The sequence below is a fragment of the Sparus aurata genome, chromosome 15, assembly GCF_900880675.1.
Source record: "Sparus aurata chromosome 15, fSpaAur1.1, whole genome shotgun sequence".
Classification (NCBI taxonomy): Eukaryota; Metazoa; Chordata; class Actinopteri; order Spariformes; family Sparidae; genus Sparus; species Sparus aurata.
Window position 1 is genome coordinate 28,340,334 of NC_044201.1, and position 20,202 is coordinate 28,360,535.

A 20,202-nucleotide genomic window follows, 5' to 3' on the forward strand; every position below is an offset into this window, starting at 1 on the left:
TTAAGTCTCTGTTTTGTTTACTTCACGTTCCTCCGCCAAGAAAAAACACCGTTCACACCGCAGTATTAAAGAAAACAATCCTGGATCCGTCCCTTCATCTGGGTCGGCACCAAAAGTTGATGTGGGTTTGGAGGAAATCTGTTCAGTATAGTATTTTTTGATTTTTTTTGTAATCCTGCTGACAAAACAAACAACAAACAGACACTGTAGAAAACACAACCCAGTTATAAGACTCATCCTACAGGCAAGCAGCGGCATGTAGCTCAAGTTTCTGTCAGGGGGGAAAATCTCACAAAAACAATCTTCTGCTTCCTTTAGCTTGAAAGTGGCAATCACCAAAAAAAAACCTCAAACACTTTATCAGCCTTTAAATTCTTCAGTGTTGCCCTCCTCTCCACTCTGAGCTCCTTAAGTGCTCTCAGCAGTGATGTGTCAAATATCTGCCGGTCTGCAGCCTGCAGGCAGCAGCAGGCTCGGCTAAATCTTTAAGTCTTTTACTCTTGGCACAGCTTCCTGCCGTTCATCCCCCTCAGAGATATGACATTAAAACCACGAAAACATCTGGGAAACATCCTGAATCTGTGTCTCCATCGCCTCTCTGCGTAACGAGCATCACCCGTCTCCAGCTAATCTTCGTGCTCGCTCAACACTCTTTAATCTTTGTTGTGTTCGGCGTCTCTCGTCTGTCCGTCCTCTCTGTCGTCACCTTCCTCTCACTTGTTTACACTCGGGATAAACCTCTGAATAAGAGCTTTAAATCCCCAGAACACAAACAGCGGCGCCTCGTCGCACAAAGACAGAAAAGAGGCTCATTCACAACTGACAAACACGCTCAAGTGGCTTTTAGTGTTTTGCTACCGATCCACTCACGATGGAGATTTGTCTTTTATCTCTGACATTTAACGGGATAAGTGTTCGGTCAGCGACTCAAAAAATGATCATTAAAATTACCGATAGTGATTTTTTTTCATGCAGCAGTCCGTAAAACTAAATAACTTGAGACTTAAGTTGGACTTCACTATCAGTACCCAAAGCTGCCAGACCAAAGAACATGTTTTAGAGATTCAACGATTAATCGATGAGCTGTAAATGATTAAAATTAATCTTCTCAAATGTGAATATTCTCTGGTTTCTTCTCAGTACACTAAATAAGTTTTGGTTGAGGAGAAAAACAAGAAATCTGAGGACGTCACACAGACAACTAATCTATTAACGAGTTGGTCAATAAATCAAAATAATAGCTGTAATATTTTATTTTAAAAACAGAAGAAGAGAGCGAACACTGCAGGCCAGAACCTCCCAGTGAGCGGTGGCACGGTGCTCGAGTTAATGGGCTTAATCACTTCCCATTTCTGAAAATAAAAACAGCTTTTTTTTCTGCCTACAAGAGGCAGTAAATCCACTTCTCTCTCTCTCTCCGCCTCTCCTTGCATTCCTCTTGTCTTTTCAGAGAGGGCAGGTTCAGTCTAAGTGGCGTGATGTTTGGGTAGCGTCGGAGGCCGAGGGGTTAGCACACAAAAGAGGCATGACGGCGCCGTGCCAACCGGGCCTCGGCTCGCTCGCTGCAGAGCGCCGCGGCGATGATGTGAACTGCTGAGTTAACAGGCGTGAACGCTCGCCGACACCGGAGCTGCTTCCTCTGTCTCTGCTTATTGATTTACGTTGGTCTATATCACCTCTACGTCCAGCTAATTATTACCACTCTGTCTTCTTTTACAACTTTCTTGTCCTCCCATTCCGTTCTCTCAGTCTTGTTTCTGGCAGCTGGTTCTCACCCCCTCTCCTCCCCTCTCATGAGTTAGCACAACAGTGTGGGACACAAAGATGCAGTTCATTAAAAAGGAGCAGCAGACAGAAGAAGAAGAAGAAGAATTAGAAGAAGAAGAAGAAGAAGTAAAACTGATGATGTTAAAAACTAAAATATCATTTAAGCACTTCAGCTTGTTCTTCATGAAGCAGCTCCATCAGGATCAGTGTTAGTTGAATCAGAAATTAAACTTATACTTTTGCTTAATTTAGATTTTTGTCTTCTGTCTTTTACAGTTTGTGAGAAATCAATCAACATGCATGTTTGTTCAGACACTGTGATCATCTCACAAATGTGTGTACTGTCGTTTCTCAGGTGAGAGGTCACTCGAGGTCACTGCACAGCCGACGCCAGGAACAAATGACGACGCTTATAGTTTCTGCAAACCACAGAAACCTTCACATTCTTACGTGTCACTTTCACAATACGTATTAATGAACAGACTTTCACATCTGGAGGTGGAGGCGATGGTGGCGGAGCTACGAGCGAGGCAAGCCGATGACCTCAGGCCGAAACCGGTTTTCAACATTGTGACGACAAGAAGTTTTTGGAAATGAAGCCTAAAGAATCAGGACAATATCCAGCCAAAACACGATGTTTTCCGAACCCTAACCAGGTGAGTTTGGTGCCTGAACCTAACCACAGAATAAACACTGTGTTGTGATGAGAGAATTATTAAAAATCCAACCTTAAGAAATATAAAATTGTGACTTAAAGGGACGACGAAGGACAAAGTGCGACACTGCGCACATTAGTTTTGGAGGCAAGTGACAGAAGGACCGCAGGATGGATCGTGATAGTAATTAATAATAAAGTTAATAATTATTATCTTTCTATGCTGGTGGTCTGATTTGCTGTTACAGGTCATTTATAATCATCAGAGGAATCAGGAGAATGTTTCATTGACACTTAAAAGTTCCTCGTCGCTTTAAAGAAATAATTCAACATATCCGTGTTTTGCAGAAATGTACACAGCACAACATTATTCTGGTTCTTGATCTTGTGTTTGACAGAAACGAGGATTAGAGCCTCGAGTGACTCTCAGTGATCTGAAACCAGAAGGAGAACTCAGGACACATCACCGTTTATTACACACACTTTGTCTCGATTAAGATAAAGATGATATAACTGATGAGACCGGGTCAACGGTCACACAGGCGAGTGTGCAAAAGTTTTATCTGGCATCTACTGAAACATTATTAAAGGTGTAAGGTTCAGAGTGCTGCATGCAAATTCACTATTTAATACACCCGCAGCATTTTTAAATAACTTTTCTTAAAGAACAAAATGTTACGTATGAATATTCATCTTTTAAATCAACTATTAAAGACACTTCTCTTGATGACTAGAGCTGCAACAATCAGTCGAGAAATTGATTAGTCGACTGAAAGACAAGATGTCAGCAAGAAAGTTAAGGTTCTGGATAAAAGGAGAAATCTAAAGACGTCGATGAGCACATTTTATACACTACAGAACTAATCAATTAATCATGTAAACAATCAGAATTCACCGTTAATTGCAGCCATATCATTAAGACGAGGTTAAACCAGAAGAGTTTCAGTATTTTAATTCCATTTTTTTCACATCCCAGAATTCATCGTCCCATTTTTCTGTGCCACAGTCTCCCGTTACACTTCTCACTGACTCTGATAACGGTGAGAGGTTTTTAAAAAAGAGACCAAAGAAAAAAAAAACACCCGTATGGATCTGAATGTGTCTCCACAGTGATGTAATGTATATCTTCCTGGCAGCCGCTCCGGACTCTGACCTTTGGACATGTTTCCAGAAGAATTGCATGTTGAAAGATTTGCATGTTCTGGTATCAGACGGCGAAGATGTAAAAATAACGCTGTTTAAATGTTGTCGGTGGCGGACGCGTAACGCGACACCACTGTTGATGGATTACCGTGATAACAGCTGAATAAAACGGTGACATACAACAACAAAGACTGCAGCGCCGCAGGGGTTGTGATAGAAAAGTGCACGTCAGTCAGTCAGCGGGCTGAGGTTTTCACATCCGACTTGTAATGAATGTTACGCTTATTTCAACGTATTAGATCTCCTCGTACTCGTCCAGAATAAATGCTAGGAGCGTACGTTGCTGCAAAGTCACAGATAAGTTAAAACTTTGTGTTTCTTTCCATCCAATTTTTCATTCTTGCTCACGTCACCACACTCCTCTTACGCCATGTTGGTTAGGGTTCGGAAAACATCATGTTTGCCGCCAATTATCGCCCATCAATTACAAAAGACGTCTCCCAGAATTCACTCGTTTGTTCATCGTCACCTGTGAGTTGTGTTGAGACACAAAACAGCGAGCCGAGTGTTTATTTTTGATATCTGAGAGCTTCTCGGATGCTAAAACAAACTGAAAGTTGTGGCAGCTCGTTCGGAGGAAGATTTCAACGTCGCCTCGCGGTTCCGAATACGATGTGACCCAGATTCTCAAGGCGCTGCTACAGAAGGTCACCAGCGACACACGCCTTTAATTTCTTTGACTACTTCCTGCTTTGTTTTGACGTCACGTCTACGGTAACATGTTTGAGTCATGAGATGAATAAGTCTTACACATAACCGCTGTTGACTAGCCGTTAAACGAGAAAGACTCGAGCTGGGATTATGAAACAACTGATTAACAAACGAAACATGAACATTTTGTAATCGATCGACCATTTTGTCGAAGGAAAGACACTTTTTCTTGTTACAGTATCTCAGATTTGAGGATTTGCTGGTTCTGGTTCACGTCTGAAGTCTTAACGAGCACATTAAAGACGTCTGATCGACTTATTCTTCAGGTTTCACTGGCCAAACAATTAAACGACTACATGAGAAAGTAATCCGCAAACGATGTTTATGTTGGAACCCGACAAACCAACACTTTATCCGCTGTCAGTCATTCTTGCTTGATGATTTTTCAGTGCTTCTCGTTCTGCAGATGATGCATCATCACTTACGTACCATATTTGTGTCGGGACAGATTTAGGTGCACAGGAACTACTTTGTTAAAGTGGACACGCCGGCCCGTTCGTCGCCCCTCTCACATCAACACGAGTTATATTAATACATATAAAAAAAAAAAAAAGAAAGAAACCCAATCATCTGAAATAAACACAGCCGTGTTTGCCGCTCATGAATCACACAACTTATCAGAGCAATTATGACCTCCGGGGAAGCGGCAGCGACAGTGTTGCTACTGTGTGACATAAAAAGACAAACACACACTGACAGAGGAAAACACACACACACACACACACACACACACACACACACACACACACAGAGACGCTTTTTATCCGCAGCCTGTCAGAGACACACACACTTGCAGGTCTCCTTCCCTAAAATGGCCGATAGCTCTCTCTCTCTCTCTCCTCTCTCTCAGTGGACGAGCCACAGGAAACGCTCATCTCGCCGTCTTTCTTGTCTCTTAATTTCTCTGCTGCTTTCATCCCCTGACGACAGACTGTCCAGCGTCTCTCTCTCTCTCTCTCTCTGTCCTCTTATCCTAATGTCCTAATACCTGCTCTTGATCTGATAGCTATTGTTCGGAGAGGAGAGAGAGTCACGAGAGAGAGAGGACAGACGAGAAGGCGTCTGCTGACTGAGATTCTTCTCCTCAGTACAAACTCGAATAAAAAAAAAAAACACATTTCCGCGATCTGAGCTGATGAAATTTAGGATTCTCCGCAGGTAAGACGTTAAATCCCCCCCCCCCTCTCCTCTCTCTTTGACAGGTGTGATTAAGCGGCTGTTGTTGGTGACACAAGACCGGGACAAGCTCGGACCAGTTGAAGCATTATTACACAAGATAAGGCCCGTGACCTCAGCACCACGAAGAACTCAGAAACCAGGGTGGTGTAGAAAGAGGACACACATGTATAAATCAAAATATGAATCCTAGATGATGAGGATGTCACAGATTTGTTTGCTGGCGTCTCACTGCAGAGAGAACAAACTTTACGCTGATGCGTCATGAACGCATCTATAGCAGAACCAACCGGGCCGTAATCTCCTCAAGATACCTGCAAGTTCCAGAAACTTCCTGACCCGGCAGTCCCGATATCTCTCCTCCTCGCGATAACCTGATTATAACGACTTCTCTCAGAGGAGGTCAGAGGTTGAGAACATCTCAAAGTACAGGTTTAATGTCGAAAAAATATAATCACAGTTATCATTGGACAGATGCACGAGTGTCTGGTTAGCATCCTCTCTGCTGAAGCGTCGTCTGAAACTGTCGAAGTTTGCAGGAAACCACAGCGACCACACACCTGATAGTGATGACTGTGCTGCTGTGTTACCTGTGAATTTCTCCCAAAAGGACCAATAAAGGAACATTTCAATCTGAATCTTACTAATAATGCCTTTACAGGAGATTAATTGTGGCTTGACACATAAAATCTGCATGTTTTCACACACAAAAAGCAACTTTAAAAGGCTTTAAATGTAAAAAAAATGACCCAGAAATCTTGAATTAAGTAAGAAAACCTGCATTAAAACCTGTTTAACCTCAACGACACGCTAAATCAAATCACCCACTTACCTTCCATGAGTCTAATCTCAACCCCTGTGCTCATCTTCGCATTATGCATGAATAATAAATGAATAAAAGCACACATGCACACTGACACAGAGCTTTTCTCATGGAGTTCACTGGCTGTGATTTCTCTATCAGAGACATTGAGGCCAAGTCACATGCAGCGCTGCAGCAACAGGTCTCCCTCTGAGCCACAGTAGCCGAACAGTCAGGGACGGTTTTCAGTAAAACATGATATAATAATATAAAATGAAAACTCATCTCACCTCTTTTTGTCCTTATCGGCCGTCATGGTCTCTATAAAGCGCGTAACAGTGTTGTAATCCCCCGGTAGTCTGAGTTAAGTCCACTTTTATTTTCTTTTTTAGAGGCGACAGAAGTGAAACGTGCTGGTTCTGGTTCTGGAAGCGCTCTGACAGATCATGTCACTACTGGACCTTGTGGCTCAGTCCATAACACCACCAGCACCACCAGCAGCAGCAGCAGGCTGACTGGAACTGGACCGGACTGGAGGAAGAGGAGGAGGAGGAGGAGGAGGGGGATCGGGGCCGTACAGTCTCAGAACACTGCCGAGGATCGTACAGCCGCTCACCCGCAAGAGAACGCACAACCCCGCACCAGGCTGCCGAGGACTCAACTGCGCGCACACGCACAGTCACGCACACACTCACGCGTCCGCTGCTCCAAAACTTTCCCTCCGTTGCTGATGTGGAAACTCTCGAAACTCTGTTCAGTGTCCGACCTGTTGCTCAGCTGGCAACCCTGACAGACGCTGGCCACCGACCGGCCACCGCGATTGGCTGGGAGCCTCTCCGGGAGCCGCCCCCTAAGCCACGCCCCCTCCCTCTCCACCCCCCTCTACCGTCCGGCTCACCTACCTGTCTGCTGGCAACAGGTGTGTGTGTGAGCTGTGGAGGAAGTCAGCGTGTCACAAAACACAGCTTACAAGAAACTCTGGAGGACTCTGCTCTTGTTTACACACTTCACTGATTTGAAGGACAGAAAACACTTCAGCACGTGAGCTTTGGGTTTAAAAGTCACACCGGGAAGAAATTAAATCTTGACAATAAACTGATCAGGTCCAAACAACAGTGTTTGAAGCCAGGAAGGTGGCAGGGTCCGCCAAACTTAGCAGGTTTACACTGTGTTGTTTATTTTTAACCCAGTTCCAAGTTCCTGCAGGCGATCTGTGATTCTCATCTGAAGCGTTACGTCGAATGTGACGCCACGTTTCATGTCACAAATAGACGTGAAATGACAAAAGATTAGATAGAATGTGAAACAAGCGTATGTTGAGCAGTGGATACATGCTTTTCTCCATAAAATGACTTGTTTCACCGTCATTATTTTAGCCTTTTGGTCCGATAACATTCAGAAAATCAAGAAGAGCTGCACGATTAATTGATTTTATCCCCTTTCGAGTTAGCCGGACACCAAACCAGAAGTTAGCCGGCTCGGTCTACGATCCAGGTATTTTCATACCTATTTAACTTCAAAGCACCGCTGAGCAGCTTTCATAGGAACACACATCAAGTAATGAAACGTCTTCAAACAGGCCGCATCCCAAACGTTTAGATCCGAGCCGTGCTGAGGTGATAAAGACCCGGGTGTAAATGCAGAGTGTACACATTGATAATTTCTGGATCTCAGCAGGTTTTAAGATGGAAACTGTTTCGTCCTCTCAGGTCACCTTGTTTGATTCAGTTTATTCAGTCGTGAAAACAAGGAGATTTTGTTTATTCAGCTTGTTTAGGTACTCGATGAAGATCTTTCTCTTCTGATTAAAACGTATTCCTCAGAACTACGTAGTGCACCTTTAACGTTTAGTGGAGAGTAATTGCTTCTGACATCGGGATGAAACGATACCACTCTTCTTTTTTTAATCATCTCTACCGGTGCAGTGTTTCATCCTGCAAGATCTTCTTCAGCCGGACAAAGACCTCGTTTGTCAGCCTTCTCTGACGGCGCTCTGATCCAGCCAGCGGCACAAGTCCAACAGATTAAAGGTGCACTACGTAGAAATGTTAATCAGATCTTCACCGACTTGATTTGTTTTAATGCCTCAACAAACTCTCTTCGTCCTTCATGACTGAATAAACTGAATAAACAATCTGACCTTAAAGAACAGCACAACTTCAAGCTGTTTTACTTTGTTTATATGTGGCGGACCCTGCCACCAAAAACACATATTTCTGTTTTGCATTCTCACTTTATTAATATAGGAAATATTCAAGTTTGCTGCGTACGAGTTAGCTCAGCTAGCTGTCTCTGCTCAGAGCGCCATCGGGAAGTGTCGGTGTTAACAACGTTATAACAGCAGATTTGGACCGTCTAGAGGAGGAGGAGGGTTTACAGATCCGGGCATCAGAACCAGAACCGGACTCTGGGCGACATGATCATGACAAAGGTGTAGAGAGCGAAGAGGACGGCGATGGAGGTAGCTGAGAAGAGAAAACAGACGGGGACAGTGGAAGAGGCTAGAGATACGAGTGTCACAGACTGACTTAAGATACGTTTTGTGTCTCATGTTGTTGCACATGCTTATTGTCTGCCTGAGTTAGCAAACATGCTAATCAGCCAAGTCGACCCATTTCCACAGAGGTTTAGCTGATTAGCATGTGACAGTCAGGAGTTATTGTCTCTGGGTCACGTTACGTTAGCTTGAAATTACTGCTCTGTTGTAGTCAAGACGCTTGTGCAAATACTGACAGCTGCGCGGCAACAATTCCTGAGAAGGCATGTTGCTTCAGGAGACATGTTTTCAGATCATAACGATGGTTAGCTTAGCATATGATAACGACTGGAACCTGGGAAGAAGCTAATACAAGCGTAAAGCTAGCAGCTTCAAACTCTCAGTCACCATTTGCAAGATTTCCTGGTTGTACTTTGTTTTGTGGTCATTTACTGTCATCTCATATCCGTCGCCGACTGTCAGGTGTCAAAACAATCTGCGTCACGTGTCGACAGCTCAGGTTTGCATGAGAACAGGAGGTGTATTTAAATATTCGACCCGATATAGGACTGATATAGGACTTTTTCAAGATAAGCTAACGACAAAATCAGAAGCATCCCAGCCTGCGTCATTATTACCGCTGCTGATTTTCTGACGCGGGCCTCCAGGCGCTCAGTGTGTCTCAGAGCAGGTCGCACCACATTTCTTCAGAAATCAGATGCAGATAAACGCTTCAGGTATCTTCTCCTGTCAACTTCTCGAACATTGTGGATGGAAGAGATTACATTTTCGTCCTTAGTGGATGTGTGAACTCCCTTTGGTGTGTTCTCCTTTAAAGTACTGCTGTATTGTGATGTCATATGTATTTTCTGTGTCTTTTTGTGCTTATTCAGGTCATATTATGCTCAAATTATATGTTTGATGTAAAGCCCAAATTTAAACTTTAGGTGGCAATTGTTAGCATTTAACGTTTCTGCAAATCACAGCCTCGATTATTTTCCCGTATTGACATTTCCACAAAACATGTCATATCACGTTCACGCATGTTTTAGCGTACATTCATGGCGTGAAGTTGAGGTGACGATGGAGGAGTTGCAGGTGAGAAAGCTGCCAAGCTTGTTATTGTAGTTTGAGTAGCATTTAGCATTTAGGATTTAGCATGAAGGACTTCTGGACTTTATTAAGGAGACTGCAGGATCATTTCCAGCTGTGTTTGTGGCGTCCAAAACAGGTATTATAATCCAAACTTGATGTTTTCCTCAACCTCACCGAGTTTTTCTGGTGAGTAAACCTAAAGACTCACCAGTAAACCTAGAGCTAAGCACAGCGTTGTGACAAGAGAAACATCTGAAAATTGAGGCTAAAGAAATGTAAAGTTTGAACTTCTCTGCGGTTTTGCACAATTGTACTTTGCAAACATTTTCTCCAGCATCCCAGTAAAAACTCCACCAACAAGGAGGAACAGACGAAATCACATTATAATACACAACGCAGAGAGAAAACGTCTTTCTGACATCATGATGTTTAATTTGTTTCCAAAAATTAAAATACACCTTCACATCCTTTAAAATACAGTACATTTGGCACGCAGCGCAAAAAAAATACGGAAAAATAAAATATCAACACAAATGAAAGGAATCCTTTGGGTCCGACAAAATGTACATATAAAGCTTCACAAATACAGGGACTGCAAATAAAAAACCCAAAACAAAACATGTACATACAGTCACATTCTGCGTTTGACAGAGGAAGATGACATTATAATCATAATACTGTTTGAAATCAGCCTCGTGCCACCGTGTGTGGACTTTCACATCAACTCGACTCCGCCAACTTGAAAAGTAATAAATAGGAGCTTCCTGCACGAAGTTTATTTTCCTTTTCCTCTCGAACAAATATTAAAACTACTGGGTGGAAAATTTGGAAATAGCATTTGGCATCGAGCGTGAAGGACTTCTGGGAGAGAACATCCTTTCTGGGTCGTGTCGGGACAAACATTTTTAAATTAAAGACTAAACAAAGATGCAACGGGAGACACATTAGGAGAGGAGATGAGAGGAGAGGAGAGGAGAGGAAAGAGGAGAGGAGGAAAGAGGAGAGGAGGAGAGGCTGACATGATGGATGACATGTTGTTTTGGACGTTGGTCTATCTATCTATTGATTGCTTCCTTCAGCTACCATCTCTAAAACCTCTTCTTCTCCTGATCCTGCTGCTACAACACCTGTGATGTTTTACTGCTACATGTCAGTTTTAGCCTGTTTAGTTTTCCAGCTCATGACCGATAACGGGACATGTAAGTTATTTTAAATGTCCTCTGGTGGAGGGAAAATACTGAGATATGTTTCTAAGAGGGTGTTACATTGAAAATGTCACTCAGGTAAAAGTGTGTGAGTAAAGGAAAATAGAAAAAAGGGAGTGTTTCTGGAGACAAAAGTGGGATATTTTCCACGAGGTGTAAGAACTTTTCCAGCCGCGCTCGTGGAGACAAAACCAGGATATTTTTAACAAGACATCAGGACATTTCCAGCCGTGTTTGTGGAGACGAAACCGGGATATTCTTCAGGAGGTGTAAGGACTTTTCCAGCCGTGCCCGAGGTTACGAAACCAGGATATTTCTGATGAGACGTTAGGACAGTTTACAGTGTTTGTGGAGACAAAAGTGGGATATTTTAGACAAGAAGATGGGAATTTCTAGTTGGTTTGTGGGGAGAAAACTGGGATACTTCTGATGAGACATTTCAAAACGTGTTTATGGTGAAAAACAACACAAAACAGGTGTTTTAAGCCAAAACCTATATTCTTTAAACTAACCAGACCACTAACACAGCTTATTAAAATGAGACTCTAGAAAGGTAAAGCAGCAACATGATGAAATACAAAGTTTAAACAGAAACATGCTGTTCGCTGCCAACATGGATTCTGCTGACTGGGATGAAAACATCGAGTTATAATATACGTGAATTTGTTTGTTTTTTCGATTAATACTTCAATGCAGCTCACTTTGAGTTTGTACTTTTGTTATGACTCAGATTTATGTGACATAACTCAGCATTATATTTGAAATAAAACTCTGACATCAATAAAGGTTGCTGCGTGACGTTTGCATATAAATGTAATACTGGGTGGACGTATGAATTAACACTGACTGTTCTGAGGTCTGTGGAAGAGGCCGAAGAAAAGGAAGGTACGAAGAAAGTAAAGAAGGATGAAAGGATGGAAATAGAAAAGTATTGCACACAGAGTTTTCTTGAAGATGTTTGAAATCTTTTCAGTTCACTATAAAGTCATAAACTTGACCTGCAGCACCTGCAGGAGTTTCCTCTGAAGCCTGTTTTGGTTTATTTGAAGCTTATTTGACCTCCATGTACGTGAAGAAAGGGGGGCGGAGCCAAAAGTATGACAGTCAGGTGAGTCTCGCTGCGTCAACATTAAGTCTAAAGATTTCTAACGTGTCAGTGAAAACAGATGATCCAGTAAAAACAACACAACAACGACAAAAAGACGTTTTAAATAAAAGAGCAAATACATTCAGTTTGACACATTCAGTCGACACGTTCACCTCTGTGTGCGATCCAACGTGTGGAATCTGTGGGGGGGTTCGTTTATATCTGACAGAGACTGATGACAGCTACTGCAAACACACACACACACACACACAGACACACACACACACACACACACATGCACGCACACACACACAAGTCATGTTCAATGGTCCAATGATCATGGAGCGATTAAAGGAATTGACCTAGAAAGATTTTCAGGAAGAGTTTCAGGAACAAGGACGTCACCTAAAAAACCAAATCGGTCTTTTTAAAGGAACAGTTCACCCAAATGAAGAAGCTGGGGACTTCTGGGAAAACCCCAAACAAAACCATGAAATGGTGTTTGTGTTCTGTGACGCTGCAGAAAATGTTTCGTGGACAAACAAAGCTTCACCTGACTTTCCATCAGCAGTGAGTAGATAACGACTAGATTTTCATTTCTGGGTGAACTGCTCCTTTAAAGCTTTTAAGCAGCTCATATTGAAAACCGCTTGTTAGCACACATCACACCCACCAGAACAGCAGACACACTCCCAATGGTGAGCTGCTGTAGGTTTGTTAGCTGGTGGCTAATGCTACCAATCGTTTTTTGTTTTTTTAAGGAAGAGCGGGAACTAAAAAAAAAAGCTCAAATATGGAAGGAGAAGTAAAAACAGCACGTCGTTCTCTTTGCAGATAAAACTAAACTAAACTTCAGAATGCCAGAGAGTCACTTTTGTGGTTCATCTTTGAGTTCATATTTAATTTGACTCTTGAATTTTTAAAATCAAGCACTGACAAAACGTCTAAATTCACCATATATATCACCACGACCTCCTTTTTACGACATCTCTTTCTTTCTTTTTTCATATATATATAATAAAGTACTTTTAAAGACCATTTTCTTTTTCTTTAAATACAATCATTGGTTCAGTATTTTGTTTTTTTTCGTTGTTTTCCATTCACATACATGTTTAGGGAAGAAAAACATTCTTTAAACACAGACAGACACAGGATACGACACGATCATGAAACAGGAATGACAGTCTTACTCTTTCTAGAGGTATGCAACTAACACATGCATGCACGCTTGTACACACATTATCTCTCTCTGTATAACACACACACACACACACACACACGCGACCCATGCATCTATTTCAAAACACCCCCTCTGAAACACAGAGTTTGGTTTTTGTCCGCCTGCATCAGAAATGCATCCAGACCGAGTTAAGAAGAAGCTTCGGGTCGTTCCTTACAGTTGCTGACCTGCACGTACATGCTGCTCGAGGCATGGAGTTTGATGGGATATGCACAAATGGACGAACATCAAGAGCACAGAAAACCTTAAAGAGAGATACACACGGTCTAGTATAATTCCTGGAGTGGGCAGAATCTGGAAGAGTTCAGTCTGTCTTTTAAATACTGTGTCTTCACTCGGTTGTGGCGATGGAGGCGCGTACGCGTGTTGCTAATCGTATGTATATGCGTGTCAGTGCGCGTCTAGGCCGCAGTCTCGTCTCCGAAGTAGGAGAATCCTTTGAACTCGTCTTGGTTGATCTGCTTGATGATGCTGCTGTCCGTCGGCGTCAGGATGGGTTCTTCACGCGTAAAGTCCTGGTCAAAGTTATTCACGTCCCTTTTGGTTTTCTGGAAACACAAACGAGACGAGATGAGAGTTGGACGGGTGAGATTACATGTTAAAGGGATATTCCGGTGTAAGTTTAATCCATGATCTAAATCACTGTGAAACTGTGTTAGACTCCCTCTCGAGAGATCAAGTTAGCAGACCGCTAATTTACGGAGTTTTATCAACCTCAGAAACGACTGCACGACAACAATATACTGCAGTAAATGGATCCAAATATAAACCGCCACCCAAAAGCCACAAATAATGCTCAGAACAGCACCAAACTTCAGCAACAGTACAAACAGGGTCTCAGCACATAGTCCGGGGCATCTAACCTCCGCTAGCTTAGCTGGATTTCTATTGTGAAGCTAAAAACAGACTTCAACTCTCCTCCATCAGCTTCCGGGTCGGGGAAGTCCCGACGCAACGATTACCGAGTGCGGTTAGAAATGCTCAATTCCGTTCTTTTCCCTGTCCGCTCTCGATAATAACTGTTATAAACTGGCAGGTAAGACACATATGAACTTTGATTGCTTTTCCATGGAGTCATAATCATACATTTTCATCCATGAGCCGCGGAACTCTACTGCACTCGGTAATCGACTCGTCGGGACTTCCCGTCAACAGGAAGCTGCTGCAGAAGAGTGGTAAATTTAGTCAGCTTTTCAGTAGAAATCCAGCTAAGCTAGCGGAGGTTAGATGCCCCGGACTATGTGCTGAGACCCTATTTGTACTGTTGCTGAAGTTTGGTGCTGTTCTGAGTATTATTTGTGGCTTTTTGGTGGCGGTTTATATTTGGATCCATTTACTGCAGTGTATTGTTGTCGTGCGGTCGTTTCTGAGGTTGATAAAACTCTGTAAATTAGCGGTCTGCTAACTTGATCTCTCGAGAGGGAGTCTAACACAGTTTCACAGTGATTTAGACCATGGATTAAACTTACACCGGAATATCCCTTTGAGTAATCATTAAAAAAGGAGCTTTCCAACGTAGAATACCAAAATGATAACAGATTGAATATGTTCCTTCAGTTCCTGGTAGAGGATTATTTTACCAGGAACTGGTGAAAAATACAGTAAATGCTTCTCTTCAGTTATAAAGTTAATATTTAGCCTCTTCCTCTGCAAGCCCAATCAATTTTCACTGATTTCTATCTGTGGGGTGTGTGTGTGAACTCACAATGCGTGGTTTGAATGGAGGTCTGACTCTCCTCTGCTCCAGCAGCGTCCAGTCGATCTCTCTGAAGAAAGGATGGAGCTTGATGGCCTCTTCCAGACCCTGAGCCACCACGCAGCCCAGGCGCTTGTTAGGACTCTTAGTCATGAACTGAGAAGTGACAGGAAATAAGACAGAGATGGAGAGAAAGCAACAGTTTAATGATTAAAAGAAAGAAAGATATTTTCTTTTTTAAATGCAACGACATGCAGGACTAAGATTTTACATGTGGAGGTGAATTTTTTAAATTGGCTCCATGAGAAACGTTGTGACGCAAATATCAGTTTAAAAAGCCGATTCATGTTCTGGTCAAGAGAACAAACATCATCAATTTGTTCAGCTGAAAATAGATGTTTTGTTTTTTTTATATTACTCTGTCTCAGTCTGTTTTACCTGTTCACAGCAGCAGACGGCTCAGATGACGAGAAAAAGACAATTTCACACAATTACCGCAAGAGACTAAAAAAAATCAAATGACGAGCGTCCGCAGGCTCTTTGGGGCTCCGAAGATAATAAACAAAATATCTACTTTCAAGTGTCGAGGGGTAAAGTAAAGTAAACACACAGCAGCAGCAGCAACGAAAGACACACATCAATCTAACATATATATTATTTTGTATATAGGCCCAGACTCTGTCAGAATACACCGCTGTCCTATTTCTAAATGTTGAATCAACAAGCAACAGAAGTGGCACATCCTAGACTTTGATCTGCAGGCTAGCAAACTGAGCTCTAAATCACCAAAAACCCAGAGATTGGATTTGGATTTGTACATATTTTTTGTCTGAGAGTGGTTTTAAATGGTATTTTATCAATCTGCATATGTTGATACAACGTCAAAACAACACAAGTTGCAGAAGAAATGAAATGTTGATTTGAAAATGTCTCGCACACAGAAATAAAACAGCTCCAAATATTCAGGATTTTCTCAATTCTTTAGAGAGTGGACGAGTGGTGAACAGGCTGCAGAGCTTGTTAGAGAGTCTAACACGTGACCTGGAGTCCTTCAGCTGGACAACATGACATGTCCAATCAGGGCCCGGAGTGCTGCTCCAGTGACTGGTCAGAGTCCAGGACATTGTCTAACATAAACACACACACTTTCCCACAAGGCTTTGCAGCTAAACCAGCCAAGGTAAACTGAAGGACTTGTGATGGAAAAACTTGGACGTACAAATAAATGAACAGAAGAAGGGTGGCACTACTTCCACACACACACACACACACACACACACACACACACACACACACACACACACACACACACAAAACCAATGAACTGAAAAAAAAAGTCACAGAATCAAACATAGAGGGAATTATCTAACATCCCTTCTGCTGAGGATCAGGAAACATGGATCAACATGTCACACTAAGCAAAAAGCCGCATCCTCAACCACATGTGACGGTGAGAAAAGACACATGGGGACAAAAAGATCATCACCATCATCGTAGTAACTGTGAAAGCCTTAAAAACAGTACGGAGCTCGTTTCACGTCTCCATCGAACTGACCGCTTTAAGAATGGACACGGCCTCCTTGCTAAGCCAGACCGGATAGAGGACGTCGTCGTGGAGGATGGACTCGAAAAGATCGTCTTCGTTATCGGCTTCAAACGGCGGCTGGCCTGCCATCATCTCGTACATCAGCACCCCCAGAGCCCACCAGTCCACTGACGGGCCGTAATCCAGCTCCTGGAGGATCTGATCACACATAAACAACAGGATTCTGTAACATCAAGCACTTCCTGCTAAAACGCTTCAATTCCTTCCTTCGCTTCGAGTTAGCATATCAATAGAAAGTAGGGTATCATCAGCAAACAGTCGAACATTGAACAACACGGATATGGACGTCATTCGTGTGTCAGGTCACCTCAGGTGCGATGTAATCAGGTGTCCCACAGAAGGTGGTGGTGGTTTGTCCGTTGAGGATTCCCTCTTTGCACATCCCGAAGTCTGCTAGCTTACAGTGGCCCTCGGCGTCCAACAGGATGTTGTCCAGCTTCAAGTCTCTGCAGGACAGAAGTGTACAAGTCGAGAGAAGAATTAGCAAAGGGAGATTTTGTGCAAGAATACAAAATGTGCACTGAAAGAAAGGACATTATTTAAACACAAACCCACTACAGGTTTCAGTTTGGTTGCTTCTAGAATGGGCTTTTTTTCATTTCAGATGTTTAAAGTTATTTCATTGTCATCTCTCCCACTCTTGTTTAATGTATGCTGCTAATAATTCATCACACATTAAGGAAAAGGTTTCACAGCTCCACTTTCTTTTTCTATTTTAAGATGTCGTCTCTGAGGAGGGAATATAAAGGAGAGGCATTGAAAGGAGAACTGACCTGGGAAAAACCAAGGGTTGAATAAGAGATGGATGGAGGGAGGGAGGGAGAGAAGTGTGAGAGATAAAAGCAGCAGTGTTGAGAGATGACAGGGTCGATCATGAATGCAGCCGCTCTGAGCTTGATGGTTGATTGCTCCAAAAATGTCAACATCTCCTCCATGTAGCCAATGCAACCATTCAGCTCAAGGTGTTTTCAAAAATACAGCCGCCCCGACAAGCCGGGGAGGAGATGGAGCATGTTGTTGTGCCGTTCTGAAGAGAGCTTATGCAACTGTTCTGTAAGACCCCGAAATAAAAAAAAAGGGCAGCATAATGTTCCTGTTTGAGAGCTGCTGTGATTTACTGTTGAAAAGTTTGTACTTTCGTTTGTCCCATCATGCCTTGCGCTGACAGATTATTGATTGCACTGCTGAGTGTTGTGAGAAAAAATGAGCAAAAAATGCAAACGAGCTGCTGATTATGCAACACCACTATTTATAGTCGCCCTATCTCAGTTTATCTTGAATTCTTTTGCACTCTCAACTCAACTTGAACTGAAACACGACATAGAATTGAAACTGAATATAAAGAAACGGAAAGTTTGAATAATTCCAGGGTTTGGAGAAACATTGCCAACACTTCTGGTGAACGAGTTTTGGTGGTTTTGCTATTAAAATTTCTCCTGAATCAAAATAATGAATCCGAACCTTTTAATAATAAATGGTTTGGCTCTCGGTTTTCATATCCTCAGCAGAGATTTCTTCAGTTTATTACATCGGAAACAACCTTTCTGAAACTGAAACTCTCTAAAATCAACACAATATAATTTCAACAATACAATTTCTCTTTGTGCAATTGTATAAATGGCATCCACATGTTTGTATAGTTATTAAAATATGTAATTTACTCATTTGATTGACGGTGAGCAGTTCACAGCGGTTACGGCAGGTATCTGGATCTCGTGCTAAGCGAAACCATGACTGGTATGCTAATGTGCCTCAAGTCTCAAGAAGAAATAACATGACATGTCAGATGCAGTGGAGCTTGACAGCTGGCTTTCAAACAAGTTTTTACTTAATGGTTCAGGTTTAGGTCAGACTGCGATGAGTAACATGGCGAACACTTCTGTGTTTGAGTGTTTTTGTGCTCGCTAAAGGCCAAACCTTCACTTTGAACGTGGCTGAACGCGGCTCCAATTTTTCACTCAAGACACTGGCAGTGTTCAACTTTCACCGTTTTTCTTCGACTGAAGCGCCGAGTTATGTCTTTCCAACAAATCCATTTCCAACATGTTTGTTTTCCTTCCTGGGTTAATTTCTGGGTGCGTTTGTCTGAATGTATTTGAACTTCGGCACGAAATCCAAAAGCATTCGTCGCTCTTAGCTCCCAAAAACAAACACTGTTCTGTGCTGGGTTGCAGGTGGAGTCTGTGCCTCGCTAAAATTGCACATTGATGGCAGGAAAGAGCTGCAACTTGTTCTCCATTTCCCCAGACGAAAAATTAAACCGGCGACCCTGTGGCTGCCCGTTTGCATGTCTCACCTCCAGGCAACTCTTACGACATTAGATGTGAATTGAAACGCCTGCAGCGGGGCAGAAAAATAGCATATGGATTTAATTCATTTTTTGTGAATGGATTCAACTGGCTGCTGACGTTAATCTTTGTATTACACATCACCTCGCTGCAGGGAAATCCAATATTAAGTGGCTGCAGGTGTTCAGCTGCACTAATGGAATGATATTTATTTATGTGAAGATGTTCTGTAGTACCGAAAGCTAATCTATGGTGCAAAGCAGATAATTAGATAGTCTTTCATTTTTTGTGTGTGTGTGTGTGTCAGTTAGTGCAGATTTAATCAATCAGGTTTTCTTTGTGATTTGATTCTCTGCACAAATCTGTTTTCGCTTTTATTTGATGTGTTTTAATCACATACTATTTGTTGTTTAAGTCTTTTGAATGATAATGACAGAACGAGTGTTTGAATAAATAAAGAAAAAAAGGTTCCTGTGCTCTGAAAAAATTACTTTTTTGTCTGGTTTATTGAGATGAATGACCGGTAAGGTAAATTCTTTTATTAGTTTTTTTATTTCCAGGCACAATTCTCCTTCTCTCTCATTTCATCAACTCATGATCTTTTGTTCTCATGTTGTATTTGTTTGACTTGTTGTTAATTAAAAGCAAAAGAACTCATCAACTGGTGTCATAAAGATTCAGGATCATAGCAAGGGACAAAAATATCGAGGACACATTTCAGCTTCTCAGAGGGCAATTAAAGAACATTTTTATGTGATAATGAACATCTGCCGTGCTTCTTTTGGGCAGGACGAGCTGTGATTGACAGCTGAGATAAGATGGGCAACCGGTCTGCGGTGTCCCTCGTCCTCGCTCCCAGCAGTTTCATGCCTAAACTGGAAAAAGTGGTTCAGCATGTTGCAGTGAAGAACTCAGTGAACCCGGATGGAACGAGCTGATAAAGAATCCAGTCGATGAAGTGTAAGATGATTTTAACAACTTTAACTTGGAGTTAAACTCTCAATAACAACAAGGTGAAATAACACTTTAAAGGGGTTTAAAAAGTGGTTTGTTGAACCTGATATCAAATCGAATGAGGAATGTAAAGGACCGACTTCACCAAGCAAAACAAACGTAAATGTGAACTCTTTATTATCACGCTCAGTTGAGGTTTCGGCTGGCAGGTGCTGACCTGTTGCGCTTGTGTAACTGCAAC

At 42.3% G+C, this 20,202-nt stretch overlaps 2 protein-coding genes across 2 annotated transcripts in view; both read right to left on the bottom strand.

Annotated features, from left to right (window-relative positions):
• The window catches only part of LOC115596873 (endothelial PAS domain-containing protein 1-like), a 50,813-nt gene extending 43,701 nt beyond the window's left edge, over positions 1-7,112 (bottom strand). Inside the window, exon 1 of the mRNA XM_030442309.1 lies at positions 6,605-7,112. Within this exon, the coding sequence (XP_030298169.1) occupies positions 6,605-6,630 (26 nt within the window). The 5' untranslated portion in view covers positions 6,631-7,112. The remainder of the gene's footprint in view (positions 1-6,604) is intronic.
• Positions 7,113-10,294: 3,182 nt separating this feature from the next.
• The window catches only part of LOC115596874 (protein kinase C epsilon type-like), a 68,536-nt gene continuing 58,628 nt past the window's right edge, over positions 10,295-20,202 (bottom strand). The window contains 4 exon segments of the mRNA XM_030442310.1: positions 10,295-13,965; positions 15,123-15,269; positions 16,669-16,857; positions 17,027-17,165. Coding sequence (XP_030298170.1) covers positions 13,819-13,965; positions 15,123-15,269; positions 16,669-16,857; positions 17,027-17,165 — 622 coding nt within the window. The 3' untranslated portion in view covers positions 10,295-13,818.